Source organism: Oryctolagus cuniculus, unplaced genomic scaffold (assembly GCF_964237555.1).
Source record: "Oryctolagus cuniculus unplaced genomic scaffold, mOryCun1.1 SCAFFOLD_50, whole genome shotgun sequence".
In the NCBI taxonomy this organism is placed as follows: domain Eukaryota; kingdom Metazoa; phylum Chordata; class Mammalia; order Lagomorpha; family Leporidae; genus Oryctolagus; species Oryctolagus cuniculus.
In genome coordinates this window covers 725,013-742,170 of record NW_027208298.1, presented here as the reverse complement: position 1 = coordinate 742,170, position 17,158 = coordinate 725,013, and the positions used below count along the sequence as shown (strand labels likewise).

At 44.2% G+C, this 17,158-nt stretch overlaps 1 protein-coding gene and 1 pseudogene across 1 annotated transcript; one reads left to right on the top strand and one right to left on the bottom strand.

The window, feature by feature from the left end:
- LOC127486272 (vomeronasal type-2 receptor 116-like) overlaps nucleotides 1-8,259 on the bottom strand; it is a 36,180-nt pseudogene extending 27,921 nt beyond the window's left edge.
- A 67-nt stretch (nucleotides 8,260-8,326) lies between these two features.
- LOC100350711 (methyl-CpG-binding domain protein 3-like 1) lies at nucleotides 8,327-13,971 on the top strand. Its single transcript, XM_002723521.3, has 2 exons — nucleotides 8,327-8,875; nucleotides 13,807-13,971. The coding sequence occupies exons 1-2, from the start codon at nucleotides 8,327-8,329 to the stop codon at nucleotides 13,969-13,971; spliced, it is 714 nt and encodes a 237-aa protein (XP_002723567.3).
- Nucleotides 13,972-17,158: the final 3,187 nt, after the last annotated feature.

Here is a 17,158-nt window from a genome sequence, read left to right as displayed (position 1 = left end):
AAAAAAGAAAAGAAAATCAGCCACTTTGAATGTCTGTATCCAATATAGAAGGCTTGGGGTCTAGTCCTAGCTCTTCTCCCATTTCCAGCTTCTTGCTGATGTGACCTTGGGAGATGAAAGTTGTAGCTGAATGTTTAGGTCCATGCCACAGCTGTCTGTAGGGCACTGGGTTCTGAGCTGGTCCAGACCCTGGTCTGCCTATTGTAGCCATCTCTCTCCCTGTCTCCCCAATTCTCCCTCTCACCATTTCTCTTTCAAATAAATTTTCAAAAAATAATGAGTAGCGGGGCCAGCGCTGTGGCACAGCATGTTAACGTCCTGGCTTAAAGTGCCAGCATCCTATATTGGCTCCAGTTCGAGTCCTGGCTGCTCCACTTCAAATCCAGTTCTCTTGTATGACCTGGGAAAGTGGTAGAAGATGATCCAAGTCCTTGGGTCCCTAAACCCACATAGGAGACCAGAAGGAAGCTCTTGGCACCTGGTTTTGGATCAGCACAGTTCTGACCATTGCAGCCATCTAGGGAGTGAACCTAGGGAAGATTCTCTCTCTCTCTCTCTCTCTCTCTCTCTCTGCCTCTCCTCTATGTGTAACTCTGACTTTCAAATAAATAAAAATCTTTTGAAAAATGAGTTAGTAATACATCTTCAGAAAATAAAAATAAAGTATAAACCCTCCACATCTACATTTTTGCAATTAAAATTTCATCATGGTTATAAAAACATAATATCCACAAAGTTAATCCTTCCTTCCTGAATGAATTTGTTAAGTCTCAAGAAAAGGAAACATCATATTATTCAACCCCTATAAGATGGGTGGGTGGGGGTTTGAGGAAGTTACAGATATTATGTCTTTAAAAGATTTATTTATTTACTTGTTAATTGAAATTCAGATTTACAGGGAGAGACAGAGAGAGCAAGCAAAATTTTCCATCTGCTGGTTCACTCCTCCAATGGCCTCAATGGCCAGGGCTGGGCCAGGCTGATGTCGGAAGCCTGAATCTCCATCCTGATCTCCCACAGAGAAGGCACAGGCTCAGGTAATTGGGCCATTACCCGCTGCTTTCCCAGGGTCATTAGCAGAAAGCTAGATGGAAAGTAGAGTAACTGGGACTTGAACCAGCTACTGGGACTTGAGCCAGCCATAGAAAGTGGCAGTCAGTGTCACAGTGGCAGCTTAGTGCACAGGGCCACATTGCTGACCTTGTCTTTTCATTCTAAATAAAAGGAATCCTACTCTTTTTCTTTTAAGATTTATGTATCTGAGAGGTAGAATTGCAGAGAGAGAGAGAGAGAGATTTAAAGGACTTTTATCTGCTGGTTCATTCCCCAAATGGCCACAACAGCCAGAGCTGAACCAATCCGAAGCCAGATGATTCTTCCAGGCCTCCCAATCAGGTGCAGGAGCCCAAGCACTAGGACCATCTTCCACTGCTTTTCCAGGACATCAGCAGAAACCTGAATTGGAAGTGGAGCAGCCAGGACACAAACTGGCATCAATGTGGGATGCTGGCACCACAGGTGGAGGATTAGCCCACTATGCCACAGTGCTGGCCCCAGGAATACTTCTCTTGACCCAGTGTCTGTGTATGTGATGCCACATTTCCATCATCAATTTCTCTGATATGTGGCTGTTCTCAGTATCTCTTAGTATACGAGCCTGATGCTTAGGAGGAAGAAGGAACCAACAATGCCTGCACACTTATGGAAAAGTGCACCCCCATCATATTTGGTCATGGCCCATGCTGGTTTCCAGTTTCACATGACTATACATTTTTGGACCCAGACTTCATTTTTATGCAGCTTCATTCTCAGTACATCTAGGTTCTGCTTTGTTCCCACATTTTGTGGAAAGCAGGAGTCACGTTTAAATCACATGCAGTAGTTTCTCTTGATGATTTTCTTATTTGCAGGACTGGATGTCCTAGCTGGTGATTCTTGTGAGTGAATTGATAATACAGAAAGAGGGACACTTTTTTCTTGGTTTCCTTAAAAATATTTTTTTTTATTTCTTTGAAAGTTAGAGTTAAAGAGAGAAGAAAAGGAGGAGGATGGAGGGAGGGAGAGAGAGAGACAGAGAGACACAGAGAGAGAGACAGAGAGACACAGAGAGAGACAGAGAGACACAGAGAGAGAGAGATACAGAGAGAGATACAGAGAGACAGAGAGAGAGGTCTTCAAATCATTGGTTTACTCCCGAAATGGCCACTACAGCTGGGGCTGGGCCAGGCTGAAGCCAGGAGCTAAGAGCTTCACCTGGGTTTCCCACATGGGTGAGGGGCCCAAGCATTGAGGCTGTCTTCTGCTGCCTTCCCAGGTGCATTAGCAGGGAACTGGGGAAGAAGGTGAGCAGCCGATTCTTGTATCAGTGCTCATATGCGATGCCGGCATCTCAGGCAGAGGCTTAAACTGCTACGCCCTAACACCAGCTCTAGAAGGAATATGCTGACCACTTGACCCACTAATCTCACTGCTTCCTGGTGAGTTGGAAGAGATTTGCTTTTATCCAGAAAATATTTCATAGTAGTGATATTCACGTTTTGCTATACTATATCATTCATTCCCTGAAATAATTGTTTATGAATGTTTACACTGTTAAATTTGATTTTTGAAAAGAATATTACAAAGAATGTTACTCATAATTTGTATGAACTCCTCAGAGAAGTAGAGATAAATTCATCACCTTATGTGAGTTTCTGATTAGAACTCCACCTAATTGTCCAAACAGACCACCTCGGGATGTCCTTAAAGGAAAGAGTGTTTGGGGTGAAAAAGATTTACTTTATTTATTTGAGAGAGAGCAAGATCCCAATTGCTGTTTCATCCCCAAATGCATGCAATCATGGGGTAGGGATAGGCCAGACCAAGTATTGGGAATTCAATCCCAGTAACCTCGTAGGTGGCCAGGACCCACCTACTTGAGCCATCACCTGTTGCTTCCCAAGGTACAAGGACATGGAGTAGAGCCTGAACTTGAACTCAGTTACTCCAATATTGGAGTGTGCATATCAAGCATGCTCCACAACTCCCAGCCCAGAAAAGACTGGAAAAGACTCATGGCATTGAGAAATACTGAGGGATATGAAGATCACCTTAAGTGAACTTATGTAGGAGTTGTGGACATGCTTTTGAGATTATGTTTCTGAGTGTGTATGCAAGAGTGTGGTAGGGAGGGTGTGAGCTTTTCTCTCTCTCTCTCTCTCTCTCTCTCTCTCTCTCTCTCTCTTTTTCAAGATTTATGTCTTGGGGCTGGCACTGTGGGGTTGTGGGTTAAGCCTCCACCTGCAAGGTCGGCATCCCATATGGGGGCCGGTTCGAGTCCAGCTGCTCCTCTTAGGATCCAGCTCTTTGCTATGGTCTGGAAAAGTGGCTGAAGTTGGCCCAAGTAATTCAGCCCCTGCACCCATGTAGGAGACCTGAAAGAAGCTGCTGGCTCTTGGTATCAGATCAACCCAGCTCCATCTGTTGTGGCCATTTGGAAAGTGAGCCAGTGGGTTGAAAATTCTCTCTGTCTGCCACACTCTCTGTATGCAACCCCTCAAATAAATACATAAATCTAATATTTGTATATTTATTTGACATCAGAATTACAGAGAGAAATAGAGAGATGGAGAAAAAGAGATCTCTCATCTGCTGTTTCCCTCCCCAAATGGCTGAAATGGATAGGGGTGGCCCAGGCTGAAGCCAAGAGACAGGAAATCCATCTAGGTCTCCTTCATGGGTGCAGTGGCCCAAGGATTTGGGCCATCCTTTGCTGTTTTCCGAGGCACATTAGCAGGGACCTGGATTAGAAATGGAACAGCCGGGACTCAAACCAGTGCTTATATTGAATGCCTGTGCTACAGCCATGGACTTAACCTCTTGCACCACAACTCTGGTTCTGAGCTTCTGATTCTTGGAAGTGGACATCACTGTCTTGAGAACGACCCTCCCTGTCTGTTCACTGTGGCCTTGAACAAAGGTGGCATCTTCCAGCCTATAATGTGCCTTTTGAAATGTGTGCTTGTGAAAGAAAATAAATACAACAAACACAGAACTCATTTTTGTATTTTGTTCAACCAAAAGAAGCCAAGTAGCATCATTACAAACATAGGATATCAAATTGTAAAGATTTGACTAAACTTCTTCTTCTGAATTCAAATCTAGGATGTATATCATGAACCCAATGCATATCCATATAAAATTTGAATACCTAAGTTTATTTATAGAAATCACAAGAGATACAAACACCATCTTCCACAGCACAGCTCTAGGGACTCTGGCAAAATCCCCTTCCTCCAAGTACACCAAATACAGAGCTCCACTTCTCTCCCAAGCATCTCCAGCTGGTGACAGACTGGAAAGAGCACATGGCATTTCTGCACAGCACCAAACACCCGCAGTGTCCCCCTCACAGAGAAGGGGTTGAGATCAGGAATGGGGGAATCCCAGAAGGGGCAGGTGTCCATGGTCTTGCTGTCAGCTTGTCTGCAGTTTGTGTGGGGCCTGAGGGCCCCCAGTGCATCAGTGCTGGAAGAGACATCTGTGCACCTTGCAGCCTGGCCTAGGGTGGGCCTTGATGCAAGTTCTGGGCCCTGAGCTGGGAGAGGGAGACAGAGGCAGAGGTCTGAGGGCAGAGCAGGCCAGGGGTTCCAGGTCATGGAGACTCAACTGGAACTCAGTTGCAGAGGATGCCTCTCCAGTTGAGGCTTGGACATGTGGGAGTAGCCCAGAGTTGCGGCAGCTCTTTAGCGAGGTGTGAGGAAGAGGGGGCTGGGACAGTGAGAGGAGCAGCTCCTGGCATTGCATTGGCTAGGCATGCTGATGGTGGCTGGGGGCCTTGGAGAATACCAGCCACCCTGTCTGTCTGTGGCACACACATCAGCTGCTCCCAAGTAAGCCATAGACCCATCTTCAAGGTTGATCTTCCAGGTGGGGTCAGCACTTTGAGCGGGATGCAGGGGCCTGGGCAGGGAACCAGAGCCTTCTACTGCCTCAGGATGTGCTCAGGGACCACTACCACCACCACATGGCCCAACGTGAGCTGCAGGGCTCTCTGTAAGGCCCAGCACCAGGCTCTCAGCTCCCAGGTGGAATTGCAGCTCTGTTCCACTTCAAAGACTACCAAGATCATCTGGGTGCTGGCACTCTTCAGCCCTAGATGGGGCAGAAGCCAGGAGTTAGGGCTTGTCAGAAAGCAGCTGACAGGGTACAGGTGGCTGTGTCCCTACCTGAAACTCAGCCCCCAAATCCAGCTCTCCGTGGACACCCAAAAATGTCACTTTCCTGAAACCCTCAAAAAGATCACCAAGGGACGTTCCCTGGGCCCTGGAGCACAATCAATCATGTGGACCCCAGGACATACACTCAGGGCTGCATGGAGTACTGCTTCATCATGGCATGGACAATGGCTGCCCTTCCTGGGCAGCTTCTGCACCTAGGGGAACACGGAGTTCATCGAGGGGAGGCGGCTGTCCCACGGGAGTCCCAGTGGAGGGGCATAGTTGCTCCCTCCACGGAGGTGGCTGCAGCCCTGGGCATCCTAGAGAAAGTCCCTCCCCCATTCCAGTCAGGCTTGGAAGGGGGAGCCTTTCCTAGTGGGGGCAGTCAGGTGAGAGCATAGAAAATGCCTTACCTGGCCTGGGACCCTGCTGCAGTCTCTGCCGTTTGGGGAGGTTGCCTTGTGTCCCGTGTGGCCTGCAGGAGAATGGGACTCGGTCAGCTGAGACCAGCGAGACCTGTTACACAAAGCCCCTAACTCATTGCAGCCCTGCAGCCCTGAGCCCATCCCAGTCCCCCAGATTCAACGCCCAACACTGGGGCTGCCTGAATCCCTCTTCTCCCCTGAGGGTGGGGACTTCTGATCTGCCAAGGCCCATGTGGATATTACAACATCAATTGGGGGCCATACCAACCACTCAGCTTAAAAAGGAGTCTGCTCTGCTGTTCTGCATTCTGGGTCCCACCTGCAGATCCTTTAGCACAGGCTGAACAAAAGAGCATCACTGGACCCAGGGGGCTGATGTTCCCACCCCTGAAACTGTGCTCACCTCAGCACACACCGACATGGGACAGGAACCTATGAGGCATCTCTCTCTCTCTCTATCTCTCACTCTCTCTCTCTCCCTCTCTCTCTCTCACACACACACACTCAATCTGTCATCTAGACACTCTCCTCCAACATACCTGCTGTCTCCAACAGGGCCGCTGGTCCCTTCTGGGCAGGAGTCACTGGGGCTCCTTGGGCGCCAGCAGCCACTCATGGTACAGATTCTCTGGTCTGTCTGTGCCAACCCCAGGAGATGTCTGCTTCCTGCAGATCTCCCATTGGCTCCTGCTCTTTCTCTTCACCTGAGGCAGAGGGATCAGCCCCCCAGCTGGTACCCCAGGCAACTTGAGTGCTAGGGAGATGTTCCTGCGTCCTCACACGGGCAGAGTGAGCTTGGACAGAGGGAGCTCCTGGGAACGCCTCCAGGTGTGGGAGGCAGGGTTAGAGCCAGGGAGGAATGGTAGGCTTGGCTTCCTCCTCGTATTCTCAGCCTGATGAGCTTATGGGGGGAAGGGTTTGCTAGGCAGAACTCAATCAACCAGAATAATGATCGGCTGGCAGTCTATCAATGAAAGTCAATCCAATAGAACCTCCCCTGATTAAAATCCCATCCAGTAAGAACTGCCTATGGTATGCAATTCTGTTAAACAATTCTCTTGCTCCTTATGTGATTGTTTTTCCAATAACCCTTGTGCAATTCTACAGGATTTGATTTTTATAGAGTAGTTTATTTATTTTAAAGTCAGAGTTTACAGAGGGAGATGGAGAGGCAGAGAGAGAGAAAAAAAAATTCTTCATCCACTTGTTCACACCCCAGTTGTTTACATAGCCTTAGCTGTGCAGATCCGAAGCCAGTAGCCAAGAACTTCGACTGGGTCTCCCACATGGGTACAAGGGCCCAAGGACTTGGGCCATCCTCTATTGCCTTCGCAGGCCATAGCAAAGTGCTGGGTCAAAAGTGGAGCAGCCAGGACTAAAACCAGTGACCCCATGGGATTCTGATACTGCAGGCAGTGGTTTTACCTGCTATGCCACAGCCCCAGCCACAGGATTTGATTTTTGAAATCATCCTTTTTTCCTATTTACTACTGGTTTCCTTCCTTCCTTATTTATTTAGAAAGGCAAAGTGGCAGTGGGATAGGGAGACCCAAAGAGCCATCTTGCATCCGCTGGTGCTTTCTACTCCTTTTCCATACTCATCAGGGAGCAGGATTGGAAGCACAGGAGCCAGGACTCCAACCTGTGCCTCTAAGGTATGTGGCTGATTCCAGGCTGGCTTATTCCCCTGGGCCACAACAGCAGCACAATTTCTCCTGTAGTCTATTAAAACCAATGGCATATGCAAATTTCTGTGTATGGAAACTTTCTAGATTTTTACATATAAATATGTTTTCCATATATATATTTTCCTTGGTCTGTGGCTTATCCACTGATGGGATTGTGACTGGGGGAATTAATTGCATTTTTCCCGGTAGCTGTGGATTTCCCACTGTTTTGCTTATCTATTGTCTTCCTCTATAAGGACCAGCCAGAAGGCAAAGATCCAGCATTTTCCAAGAATCCACAGGTTGTATGCATCCTACTCTGAGGGCAGCCAGGCAAAACTTGTGACCATGGGAGAACCTGCGTCATTCTCATCTCCAAGCCAGCCCTCCCTGGTGAGTTGAGAATTATTGTGACCACCCAGTGTCCACTGGTGTACTTCTTTCTTTACTTAAATTTCTCTCAGTAACTGACAGGATTTTTCTAAAGATTTAGTTATTTATTTGGAAGGCTGGGTTACAGGCAGAGATTGGGAGAGAAAGAGAGGGGGAGAAGCCCTCCACGTGCTGGTTCACTCCAACCATGGCCACAACTTCAAACATGGGGCTTCACTCCCTGGTTTTGAGTGACAGTCAATGTCATCTACCCTTAATTATGTGAACTTTCTTGGGATCATAGACCAGATTGTTCTGAAATATTTCTTAATTTATTTCAAAGGAAGAGTTACATAGAACAATAGTAAGAGCTAGTGAAAGATGATCTTCCATCCTCCCCCTCTCTCCTTCTCTCTCTGGCACTCTGCTATCAAATAAAAACAAACCCTAAAACACACAGCTTTTTGTTCTCATCCCCTCAAACCGCCTGTGGTTCCAATGCACTTGGCCTCATACCTTTTGGATGACAATGGTGCACAGTGCGAGGCAGCTTCCACCAGGAGAAGGGGAGGTGGAGGCACCTGGGACCCCTTCCATGGTTGGAAGTCTGTGTCTTCCACTCTGCTCAAGTTTGATTTTGTTTTCCAAGGGGAGACTGAGAAGAATGATTATTCCTGAGACCTTGCAAAGGAAGCAAGTAGCGCGTGTGTTGAAGGCCAAGCCGAGACCCGGAGCAGGCTCTGCACAGCCAGTCAGACTGACCAGCTGCATCTTCAAGAGTCTGATCACTCGAGTCACTGCCCACCCGGGCAATGTGGTTCAACACTTGCTGACAGAGGGGTACCTGGAGAAGCCCCAGCAGGTCTGTGCACTCAGGCGACTGCAGGGGCTCTGCGCCAGCAGCAACGAGGGAGAGCCTTTACCCACTTTGGAATTTGCAAACTCCTGGAAGATGACAGCACCAGCAATCCCAAGCAGATCCCCAGGTCCGGTTGGTGCTGGGGGTCTGCAGTCCAGGCCCAAGCCTACCCATGAGCCAGCCTCCAAGGTGGTAGTGGTGATTCCACCAGCAGATCTGGGTGTCTCCTGGCCTCTCTCCAGCTGGCAGGTAACTCCTGAGGACATCAAAAGGCAGACAAGGAAAGTGAAGGAGCTGAGGAGGAGACTGGCTGAGGCCCTGCAGGCAGACAAGATCATCAGAGAGGAAGAGAAGGTGGGGAGGGGAGACTGAACATGGGGAAGCTGGAGAGAAGGGGCAGCCACATGGTGGTACAGGCTCTGTGGGGGTGGTGGAGCCCCCAAGAAAGAGCTTTCCATGTTGGTCTTTGTGTGTAATGCCAGTTTGGCCCTCTTTATGGATCCAGTAATCCCCAACTGTACTTTATTAAACTCTGATAGAAAGGACGTGTGGACTGTGCCTCTTTTTGTGGGGGACATGATAAGTTTCCCTTGAGAAAGTGTTTAAGTTTCTCTTTACAGTTTTTTTTTTTCATTTTTACATCACCATCTTCATCGGTAATCTATTGAGGGATTATTGCCTTACTCATTTTTCTTCTTCCATTACTTAACATTAAAGGAAATGATGGCCCCTGCTCCAAAGACATTCTCTTCCTCTGATGTCCATGTGAATGATTTTCACTTTTAAAATTTTTTATTCATTTTTTGAGAGGTGGAGTTACAGAGAGTGAGAGGGAGAGACAGAGAGAAAGGTCTTGTATCCACTGGTTCTTTCCCCAAATGGTCGCAGTGGCTGGAGCTATGCCAATCTGAATCAGGAGCCAGGAGCTTCTTCTGGGTCTCCCACATTGGTGTAGGGGCCCAAGTGCTTGAGCCATCTTTTACTACTTTCCCAGGCTTCTCAGATAGCTGGATTGGAAGAGGAGCAACTGGGACACCAACCAGTGCCCATATTGGATGCTGGCGCACTACAGGTAGAGAATTAACCTACTGTGCCACAGGGTCAGCCTCTGAAGTATTTTCAGGTAAACAAATCAGTGGCATTTGGTACATTTGAAAATTTGGACAAGTTTCACCTCTGTTATTTTGATTGATACCATTGTTTACAATTCTTCTATATCAAGCTACTGAAGAACAAAATCTTTTTAAGGAATATGTAGTTGGCTAATTCCAACATCAGGGTCATGAGCTTCAAAATGTCACAGTTTTGAACATTCTGTTCAAAAATTTCATCACAGGACCAGCTTGGTGGCCAAGCAAGTAAAGCTGCTACCTCAGACACTGGTTTCCCATATGGGAGTCAGTTCGAGTCCCAACTGCTTCATTTCTAACCCAGCTCCCTGCTGATAAATCTGGGAAGAAAAGTGATAGCTGACTCAAGTGCTTGGGCCACTGCCACCCACATAGGGGACCCAGAAGAAACTCCTGACTCCTTGAATCAGTCTGGCCCAGCTGCTTATTGTAGAGACCATTAGGGGAGTGAACCCATGGATGCAAGATCTCTCTCTCTCTCAATTTCTCTCTCTATATATATATGTCTTGAGCTCTGACTTTCAAATCAATAAATAAATCTTTTTTAAAAAGTTCTCATGTTTGATCACACCTTGTTCCCTGAAATGTCAGAAGACAGAAACATTCACACACAAGAGACCAAATTTTTAAGCATGAGGGGAAAATGGCTTTTTCAAGCTTTCCTGATGTATAGTAATACAAATTTAGTACGTTTCATGTATGTATGTTGACAACTTTGGACATCGCATACATCATAGTATCATCATCACCATCAAAGAAGTAGACATTCATGGGCACCAAATCCCCTTAGGTTGGGTGGTAAAAAAAAATCTTAAGTATGAAAATAATCATATGGATAGGATTAAGTGTTAAAGTGCTCATAGAAATAGGATTAAGTGTCTAGTAATGATAATAATAATCATAATAATAGATTTAAAAGGAGAGACTGTTCCAACATGGGAAGCAGTCCACACAGCAGACTCATAGAATGATAATCACTTTAAGTAGCACTCTTAATTCAGAAACAACCCTCAAGGCATTCTGTTCTGGCTACAATGCCCACATGTAAATTTCAGGCATGGAAAGTGAAGACACTACTGCAAAAATGTGTCCTACATGAAGGACATCGGTGGGTGAAACCCCAGTGGAAAGAAGGTGTCTTCAAGAAAGGAGGTACTATTCTCTGAAGGAAGGAGAGAACTTCTACTTTGTTTATTGTCTTGTCTAAATCCTGATGATGTTTGTGGATTCAAAAGTCTTCCGTAAGGGCCGACTCTGTGGTGTAGTACGTAAAGCCACTGCCAGCAGTGTTGGCCTCCCATATGGGTGCAATTTCAAGTCCCTGCTTCTCCATTTCCTATACAGCTCTCTGCATGACCTGGGAAAGCAGTGGGAGTTGGCCCAAGTCTTTGAGCCCCTGCACTTGCATTTGAGACCTGGAAGAAGATCCTGACTCCTGGCTTTGGATGGGCACATCTCTGGCCATTGCAGCCATCTGGGGTGTGAACCAGTGGATGGAAGACCTATTTCTCTCTGCCCCTCCTCTTTGTAACTCTGCCTTTCAAATAAAATAAATAAAAAAACATTTTAAAAAAGTTCCATAGCTTAGGCAGCTCTTGTCAGGAGCCTCAGTTAATGACTGGCGTCATACACAAGAGTGTTAATTGTTGAATTAACCACAAGAGTCACTGTGCACTAACTTCTCATGCAGGGCATCTGTCCTCAATGAGTTGTCCTCAATGAGATTTAACTGCGAAACCTGTTCTCAAAGTTTTATTTCATTTTAGTGAATTAAGTAGAAGATTTGAACATCCCTTGTCTCGACTGTTGAGGAACAGTTTTTTTTTTTTTTCATGCAAATTGTTGAACTCTTTACTTACTACAGAGTTGGTCTTCTGTGTTAAAGTTAATTGGAAGTGAATATTAGTGGAGAATGGGACTGGGAGTGGGAAAAGGAGGAGGGAGTCTGGGCGTGTGGGTGGGAGAGCAGGTATGGTGAGAAGAATCACTATATTCCTAAAGTTGTACTTATGAAATTCATGAAGTTTGTATTCCTGAAATAAATGGCTTCTTTAAAAACAATAAAGTAGGAATTTGCATCCACATGCCTTTCTGAAGTATGAGAATTCACATCAAAAAATACCCAAGGACATTCCAGAAACCCGCTCAAAAATATTACAGAATCCTGATGATTGAATCAACAGCTCCCCCATCATTTCCATGGGTGAGGAAAATTTCTCCCACTTGAGTCCAGGAGGCCATGACCACTCAAGCAAAACTGAGCCTCTCCCAACAGAGAACTTGAGATTTGGAAATAAAAATGGGATTGCTTAGGACACTTGGTCTGGGATAGAAGCAAAAGATGGCCCATTTATTATATGTAGAATATATTTAGTAACTCAAGGGATATATAGGTTAAATTAGTCGAAGAGATTAAAGTCTAGGAAAAAGACAAATAGCTATATATAAAAAAAAATAGCCAAGAGTTTATTTCACATCTAATTATTTTTTTCTTGTAGTTACATTACTTGAGATAGTCTATGCTCTTATTTACAGTCCATCATTTGGAGTAATTTACAATGAATTTGTCTAAGGGTCCCAAAGATGTATACCTAATATACCCTATATTAGGCATCATAAGCTCAGAAGATAAGGATTAGCTCACACTATGAATAGTTGTAATATCATGCGGAGATTTGGAAGTTTTGTTTTTGGTCATGCAGTAATCCTTATGATATCAAAAGAAAATGACATCTTCCTATATTAGAGATGTAACATAACATAAGTAGTATGTATACATAGGTTTAAATTTATAGAATGTACACATTTTTTTAAGTTTGGGCCTACAAGATAACACAAGGTGTATTTAAACAGAAATTGTGCATTCTGAAAAATCTATGGATCGATTTGTATTTGCTGAACCAAAATTGAGCTTGAATTATTGAATGTAAATAGAATTTTAAAATAAACCTACCACTCTATGTGTGACCTACCCAAAAATCATAGTGACTTGTCCATCCATGATTTGCTTATGTTACTGAAAAAATAGGTTTAGCTTCCATAAAGATGCAACGAAATCTTTAGGATGTTTGCAAATAGCCCATACCCTAGCCAACTTTGAACTACATCATACACCTATCTTGATTGTGTTAAGTCAATTCCCAACTTGTTGGAAGGGTTCATGGACAAACATTTCTCACCATCTGAACCTATTACATGGTGGCCACCAAAAAACAAACAAACAATAACTAATTTCTACCAAAAAGAAACATTGAGGATAGGGAGGTCAAGGAAAAATAATAAGGACAGATGAGTACACATGCACTTCCTGCCTCTCATTTGAGTGCTCTCACTCTCTTTCCAAATATCCCTGTCCTACAGCTTCAGCATCTTCTAAGGAAAAGCCCATTTACAAACAGTGCTGGGCTCTGGCCTCAGAATCAGCCCTAAAGGCATTCGGATTCGGCTGAAAAGCCCATGAGAGTATTTCAGGCATGGAAAGCCCAAACACTCTGGCAAAAAAAAGGACCTAAATGAAAGATCTCTGTGAGTGAGATCCCAGTGGAATGAACAGGTCTCCAAAGAAGGAGGTACCTTTCTCTGAAGAGAGGAGAGAACTTCCACTTTGACTATGACCTTGTCTAAATAAGATAAGAGTCGATGAACTCAAAAGGCTTCCATAGCCTTGGAAACTCATGACTGGAGCATTAGAGACATCACTGATGCCATAAACAGGAGTGTCAATTTGTAAAGTCAACAACAGGAGTCACTGTGCACTTACTCCTCATGTAGGATCTCTGTCCTTAATGTGCTGTATATTGAGATATAGTGCTGTAACGAGTACTCAAACAGTATTTTTCACTTTGTGTTTCTATGTGGGTGCAAACTGTTGAAATCTTTACTTAATGTATACTAAACTGATCTTCTGTATATAAAGAAAATTGAAAATGAATCTAGATAAGAATGGAAGGGGAGACACAGTGGGAAAGGGGAGGGTTGTGGGTAGGAGGGAAGTCATTCGTGGGGGGAGCCAATGTAATCCATAAGCTGTACTTTGGAAATCTATATTCATTAAATAAAGGTTAAAAAAAACAGTGCTGGGGAAGGAGATTCCTCTTATGATCAAGGCACCGTATTGCACACCACAATGTCCATAGTGTGTGGATTGTCCTCTAGGTCTTGAGTTGTTGGATAAAATTGGAGAGTTTCCCTGCCAAGCGTGCACATTACCAAGGCTTGGTTATCAATGCAAAGATGATAAAATGGCCTACTGAATTCAAGGAGGTATGGTTCCATGAGAAGAATTTGAAACAGAAGGAGGTGAGAAGAGATGATGTGTGAAATTTTAAATATGCGTTCAATTCTCATTTCACATGCATGCATAAAATATTATGTTCCTCACACAAGTCATCATCCAGTGTCTATCAAATGTGCAGGTTTCTATCAGCAGTTAGAGAATGGTAGGAACAAAGCTAATACAAGGAGGAAAGAAGCAAATTTAGTAGAAAGAAGCAAACTAACTCACAGAGATTCTACATATATTCCAACTGAAATAAATGAGTTTCCAGGCTGCTTGCCTCAAGCCTGCTTTCACCCGACTCCCAGGGTCTGTGTGGTGACTCCTCACCTCTTGCCCCCACCACGCTCCTCCTCTCAGAAATCAACTGCAACAGTGGATCATGGCTGCTAAGTGGGATATTGTTGTGCATGAGACACAACACATATTGACTTCTTTCCATGGAGGCTTCTCATTTTCACACCACAAGAGAGAAATCCCTGGCCTCAAACATGTTGTCAAGACAGTGGACCCTTCCCACTACCCAGAAGATTTCTTCCTCAGTCAACTATGGCTTCATGCTTTTCACTGCTTGCCTCCTGTGTCACTTTTTGGAACAACTGGAGTCTGCCCACCAATTGCTTCTTTTGACTTTTTCCCAGGACGCATTGACATGCTGATCATATCTAACTCCAGCTATTTCATCTACAATGCTGTGTATGCAGTGGCCCATGCCCTCCATAAGATGCTTTCAGAGCAAATAGAAAAGGGATCTCCAGGAGATGCAGCTCATCCTAGGATTCTTCCATGGCAGGTAAACATCTCCCAGAACAGGACACTCACTGAACACCTGTTAGCATCCTCAGGTATTTTTATTGCAGTAACACGTGACCATGTTTTCATGTTGAGAATGGCATGATCAGGTATGATGGAAAGTGGGCTCTTTCATTCTTCACTGGACATAGATGCATCTATAATAGTTATCTGAGTGTGGAGGATTTGTTATCAGCTATTGAACATTTTAAAAAACAATTTATGCTATGGAACATGTTGAAAGTATTTAAAAACAGTATACATACTAAGAGATTCACATAAGTCTACAGATAAATGAGTTTTCATCATTGCATCACACTCATAATCAACACCCAAATTCAGAACATAGTATTACTAGTATCCCAAAGATGCTCTGTATCTCCAACTCAATTTCTTTAAAAGCTTTAAAGAACCAGAGCAGTTCTAGGAGATCCTAAATTATTATTCTCAGGCATTTCTTCATATTATAACTTTGTAAACAAAATCCAAAGTGAAGCACCTTTCAACATTGTGAAGTAAGCAAATTATAAACCATTGTTGGTTAGTCATTTATATAGTAATTATTATGACCCTGTCCCACATGACAATAATTGGGTTTGCAATTTGGCTGTGATTCCTGACCCCAGATTCTCGAGAAAAGAAATGCACCGAGTGAGTGGTAATGACTCAGAGCTATTGGGTCCCTGTCAGTTATTTTTTTCTTACCTCCTGGCTCTTGCCTCAATCCAGGCTCAGCCACTATGTGCACTGAGAGGTGAAGCAGCAAAAGGTTGGTCTCTCAACTATCTCTCTTTCCATGCTTCTCTCTCTTCCTCTCAAAAACCACAAAGCAGTCTAGAAATGTTTTCATATAAAGTAAAAGAAATCGCTGTTTAAGCTGAAACACAGCAGACCATCAACTTATAAATGACAATGTCATTTTATATAATAGGCCTATGGAGAGGGATAAAGCAATAAAAGGACACAGAGGTCTGACCTGCTGTGATCACAGCGACACAAAGGCAAGGTCTCAGCACTGTGACTGACTTAGAAATTTCTCCCTTTGGCTTCTAGCTGTGTCCTTATCTGGATCACCAGACTCTCATGGGCATTCTGTAGGCTGAAAAAAACAGCAATCCTGGGATTGGCTGTGCCCTACACAGAGACCAGTTCTCCCTGACGAGGGCTGACCCTGAAGATAGCATCTACTCCACGTTCTCCCCATTTCAGTTGAGACTCTGGTCTCTGACTTTATGCTGGGGAGATCTTGACATGTCATCATGTCTGCTTTTTCTCTGCTTGAAACTCCACCCCCTGCACACTTCCCTTGATATGTTGGTCAGCAGCTACCAAACTTATCTGAGGATAAATGTCTACACCGAAAGTCTACAGATAGAGACACAACCAGACTCTTATGTTCAAGCCAGAAAACACAGTGTCAGCATCTTGGGAAGTTCAAGGTTGTGTGTATGTGTTAAATATCATTGTGACTGCATGTGACTGCATGTTTGTGCCTGTGTGTTTTGTCCCTATTGGCAATTCTGAAAAATGTGTGGCAGAAAGGCAGATGAATGAAAGCAGAGGTCCTCACCCTTGTTCTGCCTTCCATGGAATTTTCCGTTTGCTCCCCAGCCTTTCAGAGGCAGAGGATAGGCATCAAGATTTTTGTGCCCACCCTATAAGCACATCCCCTGATCCAACTTGGGGGGTCTTGGCAAAGATAAGACTGTTGGGACCCAGGACCACTACTGCCAATGTCCAGATCTGTCTGGAGAGGCGCCTAGCTATTGTGATGCATGCACTACTTCATTCAATGTTGCTGCCTTGCTTATCACTGTTCCATCTTATGTCTGACATTTCTTATCAGAAGACAAGAACCTCTAATTCACTTTGTCACCCTTTGGGATGAGCTTCTTTCAGTGCCCAATATTTTCATATCTTACCCACGTTGTACCTTGTATCAGTGAGAAGTATACTTTTCTCAGAACATTTACATGGTTAAGGTACTCAATATTCAGCTGATTGTCAGAGCTATAAGTAAACCAGGGGTGAGCAAATATACCCTTCATAGTGTAAAAGTTTATCACTAAGGAAAAATGATTTTAAAAATTTAATTCAACATTCTTATCATTAAAATACATAAAATTACTCAATGGATCCACAGCACAATTTTTGCACCAGATCTATTTAGTGTCCCACAAGTGAGTCCTCCTGGGATCAGAAATCCAATTTTGGTTCAGGTGTTTATGGGAAAGCAACATTTGTTTAGACCACAGGAGAAAATTTTAAATTCATGTGTAAAGATAATACATACAACACAGTGTGTCAAAATAGAAAAGTACCTTTACACTAAAAATGAAACACTGCCATCTTGAAACTATGAATATATTATAAGAAGGAACAAAATAGAAATGGCACTTTATTAATTCAACATTGCAAACTAAAAATCAGTGTATATGA

Excerpts from the sequence above, each read along its gene's own strand:
- LOC100350711 (XM_002723521.3), top strand. The coding sequence starts at position 8,327 with ATGATTATTCCTGAGACCTTGCAAAGGAAGCAAGTAGCGCGTGTGTTG. Across the intron at positions 8,876-13,806 it reads TCATCAGAGAGGAAGAGAAG|GTCTTGAGTTGTTGGATAAA; the intron begins GTGGGGAGGGGA and ends ATTGTCCTCTAG.